Source organism: Dendrobium catenatum, unplaced genomic scaffold, assembly GCF_001605985.2.
Source record: "Dendrobium catenatum unplaced genomic scaffold, ASM160598v2 fragScaff_scaffold_114, whole genome shotgun sequence".
NCBI lineage: Eukaryota > Viridiplantae > Streptophyta > Magnoliopsida > Asparagales > Orchidaceae > Dendrobium > Dendrobium catenatum.
The window spans coordinates 1,849,578-1,856,381 of NW_021318576.1; the positions used below are offsets into that span (position 1 = coordinate 1,849,578).

Here is a 6,804-nt window from a genome sequence, read left to right on the forward strand (position 1 = left end):
TGTATAAGTTAGCTAAATAAAGAGATATGAATAGTAATGATTTAGTTCAAGTGATGTGTATTAAGAATGAAGATCAAAATGTGCTTTTATTAGAATAGGTTATTCAACAAAGGTGGATGAGATATTTTTCTAGACTTTTCAATGAAGTATATGAGAATGCGATTGACTAGTGAACTTAACACCCTAAATGGAAATAAAGATTTTTTTTTATCGGCGTATTAGTAAAATTGAAGTTAAAGAGGCTTTGAAGAAAATGAAGTGTGGAAAAGCTGTTGGACCTGATGATATTCCAATAGACGTTTGGAAATGCTTAGGAGATGAAGGAATTTCTTGGTTTACTAAATTTTTTAATACTATTTTGAATACTAAAAAGATGTCAGATGAGTGGAGAATGAGTGTTTTGATTCATATTTTTAAGAATAAAGGTGATGCACAAGGTTGTATGAATTATAGAAGAATTAAGTTAATGTGTCATACTTTAAAACTATGGGAGAGAGTTATGGAGTGTAGGTTGCGGCGTGACACTAATGTTTCTCGAAATCAATTTGGATTCAAGCCAGGTAGGTCTACTATGGAAGTTATATATTTATTGAGAGGTTTGATGGAGAAGTATAGAGAGAATAAGGATGATTTACATATGATTTTTATTGATTTAGAGAAAATATATGATAAAGATCCAAGAGAAGTGCTATTGAGAGTTCTATATAAAAAAGGAATTAATAATGTTTATAATCAAGTTATTAAGGATATGTATGCATGAACTGGTACTTATGTTCAAACACAATGTGGTTTGACCAAGTTTTTTTCTATTTTAGTTGGATTACATCAAGGACCAGCCTTAAACCCTTATCTTTTTTGCTTTAGACATTTGCAAGAGGTTGTACCATGGTGTATTTTTTTGCTAATGATATTCTTCTTATTGATAAGGCTAGAGAGGGAGTTGAAGGTAAATTTGAATTATGGAGGTCAACCTTAGAGTCTAAAGGCTTTATTTCGAGTAGATCTAAAACTGAATATATGGAGTGTAATTTTAGTAATAATAGATCTGGTGGGGGGATTGTAACTTTGAGCGATCAAGTCATTAATAAGAGCACACATTTTAGATATCTTCGATCTATTGTTCAGAGTGATGGTGAAATAGATGGGGATATTATTAGTATAATTCAAGTTGGATAATTTGATTTTATTATAACAAAATGAATTGCGTTTAGTTTTTTTTTCATTTTGCAATCTTTTTATTTTATTAAAATTCTTACTAACAGATTAATTTCCATATAATCAATATTATAAAAATTAAAACTTTCTGTGATTAGCCTTTAAATGCAACTTATTTTATTAGATAATTTTATATAGCATTAAAGAATTTTATAGTGAACATCGATTTTCTTTCTTTTTGTATGCGCCTTCGTTTCTTGGTAGGCCAAAGAATAAACCTTTAATATACTACATTGTTTACTATCATGATAGAGTAAACCGTAAGTAATGTTTGTAAATGTCAGTCCGTCGGTTGGCCTGTTTATTGGGGCTATTCCAGTTCAAATTTCTGTTACTTCCCATCAAAAATAATTTTCAATTTTGATTTTCACAGACTAGGGAGAATGTGGAAGGTCATGTTGGGATTCCATCAAATTCAACGCCAGGCCACCTGTGAAGCTACTCATCTAGATACCATTGCATCTGGAGGAAAACTCAGTGATTCACATGTAAATGCCGTAATGCACCTAGAACTCGAGTTGCTAAGGTGGATTAGAAACTTCTCTGCTTGGATAGATTCACAGAAAAACTTCGTTAAATCCATGAATGGCTGGCTTGTGCTTTGTCTTCGCTACGAACCAGAAGTAACTGCTGATGGGATTCCTCCTTATTCTCCTGGTAGGATAGGCGCTCCTCCTGTATTTGTAATATTCAATTGCTGGTCTCAAGTTCTTGATAGGGTCTCGGAGAAGGAAGTTTTGGATGCCATGAAGATTTTTGCTTCCAATCTGAGTCAACTCTGGCAACCTTATGATATGGAGCTCCGGCAGAAGATGATTGCAAATAGAGAAATGGAAAAATTGCATAAGATGAGGGAGAGGGAAGCACAAGTTATCAACAAGGAATTGGGGGCACTAAACAGGAAACTAGCCGTTACTTCCACTGCTCAGAATGAGCTCCCATTGAGCCAGCAATCAGAACCTGGCAGCCTTCAGTCTTCTTTAAGGCATGTTTTTGAGGCCATGGAAAGCTTCTCTACTAATTTAATGAAAGCATATGAGGATATCCATGCTCGTGCTGAAGAGGAGAAGTCTGAAGAGGTAAAAGGCTCACAGGGCTAAGTAATTGTCTCCCCACACATGAACACCTGTGACTTCCCTGGGCAAGTGTACCAATTTGTAATGTGTAAGGGAAGATCTTCCGAAGAATCGGCGGGGCCAAGGGCTTTCATAGTTTCAACAAAAAACTCACTCATGCTCTTCCAACGGTTCATTGAGAGATTATTACATGCACTGTCTGGACCGTCTGGAAGCGAATCCGGACGTGTCACGTCACCCGGATGTACTGGGCCCAGGGTGATGTGGCGCGTCCGGATTCGCCTCCAGACGAATCCGGACGCCGCACGTAAGAATTTTCCGCACTTTAGGCTTGCTATTTTGCAGCAGCAGCCTTTCTTGTATGGAGGAAAGGCTTATCTTTGCTGTCTGAGCTCATGAGGTGCTGGAAGTATATTGTTTTCCTTTGGTAAAGGGAATCTGATGAGAGAAATAGTGGCTTGCCGGAGAGAAAGGAGAAGAACTGAAGATAATGGAGTCAAGTAATAAAAAATGTTACAGAGCCATTATATTTTGAACATAGAAAACAAATGACCGAAGCAAATGCAATCTCGGTTCGAGCTCGGAATTCGAAAGCCAAATGACGTTATGTGAAGTAAGACTTCTGTGAAGAGGATCACAGAAGCAGCGGTTGCTCTCAGCTGGTGTTTATGCAAAAAAAGGGAATCAGTGCTCTATATTTTTGTAAATTATTCTGTTGATTCTGATGAATATTATCCAGTGGAAACATTCATAAGCTACTGTGTTGTGTATATACTATTTATCTAAGTGGTCTGAAGTTATTTCGATTTATTAATCTAGTCTTTTAAAAAATATCATTAGTTTCTTTGTAGAATTTATGCATTATTTCTTGAGATTAGGTTTTATGAGCTTTCCATGAACATTGAGCTTGCAAATATTATTAATCAAAGAAATGCAGCTATTTTATTCTTATGCTTCGTTTGGGACAAATTTTGTATTGTTTTTTAAAGTAATGTTTTTTAGTAAAAACTATTTTGAAAATAACAAAAAAAAAATGTGTTTAAAAATTATCCCAAATGAAGTCCTAATTTCTTAGAGATTTCGATTTTAAAAAATTTGAAATCTTAACCTTAATCATCTCTTTAGAAGATTAAAAGTAATGTTGTATATGTACGCTCATGACTATTTGTACAAATACTTGTTCGTAGGTATCTTGCAGGTTATGTTTGTGTCGAGTGAAGGAGTTTAACATTGGAGCTTGGCGGACCAACTTTGACTACATCTTTCAGGCAATTGCCCTCTCCGTCAAGGACAACTTCAAAAGTTTCTCTCTCAATTAGACAAATCTTAATCCTTCATAACCATACTCAAGTCTCCCATGCGAGACAAATCAACAGTTAAGTTTCTACCCCACAGGACATCTCTTGCAATCAAATCGACCTCATTAACACATCAAGATGCTGCTCCCCTCCTTATACCTCAATGGGTGACCTCAAGGCAATTTTTCAACTATACGCAAGCTCGATTCCACTGCTATATTTGGATGTTAATCAACCCTCACCTCAAATAGGGTGACCTCAAATCGACTTAATCCATGAGTTCATCCTACTTGCATCCTCTTTCATGACGATCATCAACTCATTTTGCATAGACGATCGAGCTACATCAAAGAATGATGGAACAATTACTATGTCTTGTACATACATATCCACCGTAACTGTCCAAGCCCTATAAAAAAAGGAGATCATCATCATGAGGATCATTGTTATCAACATTTTGTCATTTTTCCTATTTTCTCAAAGAAAATCTATGTTGTTTCATTCTTAGCTTAAGATCTGCAGCACAAAATCCTCGCTTCTATTACTTTTATACATCTGATTTGGATAATAAAGATTTGTTCTAGATCCATATTCTCTCTTTCTCTAGTATTTTGACTTTATCATCTTCACATCCAAGCTCTTGATCCACAAGTGGCAAAAAATACGGCCCAACATCATCCACTACATAAAATAGGATTCAACAATATACACTTGTTATTTATTAACATTAAAAGAAAATTTTAAATGCTCTTCAACCATATAGTAAAAAAAATGCTAAAATTGGCAAAATTGCCATATTACAAATAGTATTTTTTGCTCATCGGATTAAAATATAGGCAAAACTTCCCCTTAAACATCTCCATGAAGCACGCATTTTGAAAAAAAAAATAAAAAATAGAAAGAAAATAAAATAAAATAAAATACCAACTCCCAAATCAATACACATACATCATTTAGATTCTTGCAAAAATTCTTTCATCCAACAACTCATGGAATATTCTAACCCCCTCTCACACCATAAAACCATTGATAAAAGATAAATACAATGTAAAATAATAGTAATAATAATAATAATAATTCATATAATTATATAATTTATATAATATAGAAAATACATTGTATCAAAAATTAAGCATTTGAGCATATAAAGGAGACCACTGTTCAAGCCAAGGGCTCCTCAGCTGATTAATGAAGGGATCCTGCGACCAATCAAAGCTTCCATGGCTTGGAACCTGAAGCTCCGGCAAGCTCGGCAGCTGTCGGCCGGCCGCTGGCTCTGATGGCTTCATCATCGCCTCCGGCAAAGACGAGACCTCGGCCGCCTCTATTGGCAACAACTCTTGTTCCTCCTCCTTCATGTCTTTGATGAACTTATCATAGGTGAAATTTTGTAAGGTTTCATGGCCTGAGGAAGTTGATGAAGTGTCAGCTATGGAAACTCTGCTTTCTTCTTCCATGGCTGCCCGTTGTTCCAGCTCTCTTAATGGAGTGGCTTTCCTGTATACTTTGCATATAACTATGTCTTCCTGTTCAGAAAATTCATGATTTGAATTAGTAGAGGTTCAAACATGGCATCATATTATAAAACTACACAGTTGAATGAGTTTAAGAGACACCATTCATTAAAAAATTAAATGTAAACAGGTTTCGTTCAATTGTATTTGACTAAATAAAAGCTTGTCATCTTAAATTTTGAAGAATTGAGCTTAAAATGCCGTTGAAATTAATTTAAATTAAAAAAATAATTGACCTGGAATGTCATGACAACATTTTAGATGAAAAAAAAAAAATACATCTCATAATATTTTTTTTTATATTTACGTGATGAGAAGATGATTCAATTCATATATGACAGACATTTAAGTTTTCATATATATATTTTTGTATGTATATGTCTGACATCTAAATTTTAATATTTTTTTTTATAATATCTAAATCCCTGAATTATATTAAAAATTTACAAATATTAACTAATTTAAAATACCCTAAATTATATTAAATAATTACTAATATTAACTAATTTAAAATATTTAATGCATAAGGATGATGGTGATTTGGTTGTTCCTGCTGTTCAGGATCTGAAGGAAATTTCTCTTGTTTCGTCTCATGAAAAGTTAGATGTTGTAAACATGGAGCCTTGTGATGTCAACACGGTCGAAGTGAATGATTTCTCTAACAATTTGGATGACGATTTTGGTGGGTCTCCTTTGGATTATGCGGTTCCGATTTTGTCTCCTAATATGAATGGAGAAGTGGCATTTGTGGATGCTCCTATTTCTATTATTTCTAATGATGATTTGAAAGTTCAATTGGGATTGTTGAAGATGGATCCTTCTAGGGATCAGTTGGATTGGCTCTAGGGGTCTTTCAAGGGGGTGCTTTGATGGGCCTGAGGATGATTTCAATGAGATGTTTAATTTAAATGTGGATCAGATAGTTTCAAAAGCCTTTTCCATTAGGGTCTGCAAACGTCATAAAAAGAAACAAAAAAGAAAGTAAGATGATTATTTGGTTCATCTCTATTATTTTTTACCCTTTTCTTAGTTAGTTCACTATTTTTAGTTGTGGGTTATCTGTGCATTTGGATGCCTGTTTGTTGGGTGATTTTGGTTGAGGGTTTTTTGGTTGGGGCTTTGTGAAAAGAAAACTAACAGAAGTGACCCTTCTATTGGTTTTTGTTCTTTTCGGGTTCATGCAGATTGATTGAGATGTCAGACAATGATGAGGCAATTTCATTAATCGCCTCCTTGGATGACCTGGGCTGTATTTGACAACCTTGGTGGACGTTCTCTTGTACTGTTTGGGACTTCGTACTGTGGGCTTTTATGCCGCCAATGGATAGTCCTTGCCTGACAACTGGGTGGAGATGTTGAGTTTGGCTGGCTTCGTAGTCTTCTAAATTCTATTTTTGTCCTTTTGCTTCTTTAAATTGGCTTGTAATTTGTCGTTTTTCCTTCGTTGGTCTTTTTAGTGCCTTTCTTTGTATTTTCCTTCTTTGTTAATGGATTTTATTTTCTCCAAAAAAAAAGTTCTATTTTGCTGAAAACAAAATAGCTAATTTAAAATAAAATATATCTTTTTTATAAGCTTAAATGTGATTTAAACATAAAAAATTTATGATATGTCGCCTATTTAATCCATCATAACTTAAATTTTTTCCTCATAATATCTTAATTATTAAGCAAAATTTCTGCGGTGGAATAGTCTCTCTACTC

The 6,804-nt window shown here is 34.4% G+C and overlaps 2 protein-coding genes across 2 annotated transcripts; one reads left to right on the top strand and one right to left on the bottom strand.

The window, feature by feature from the left end:
• Positions 1–1,468: 1,468 nt before the first annotated feature.
• On the top strand, positions 1,469–3,122 carry LOC110102167. Its single transcript, XM_020830364.2, has one exon. It carries the CDS (start codon positions 1,599–1,601, stop codon positions 2,313–2,315), a length of 717 nt encoding a protein of 238 aa, XP_020686023.1. The 5' UTR covers positions 1,469–1,598; the 3' UTR covers positions 2,316–3,122.
• A 1,242-nt stretch (positions 3,123–4,364) lies between these two features.
• Positions 4,365–5,117, bottom strand: LOC114580353 (NAC domain-containing protein 22-like; the record flags this gene model as incomplete). Its single annotated transcript, XM_028697601.1, is given in 1 exon segment — positions 4,365–5,117. A coding segment is annotated over 1 exon segment (407 nt), but the record flags the coding sequence as incomplete, so codon positions are not given.
• Between the last annotated feature and the right edge of the window lie 1,687 nt (positions 5,118–6,804).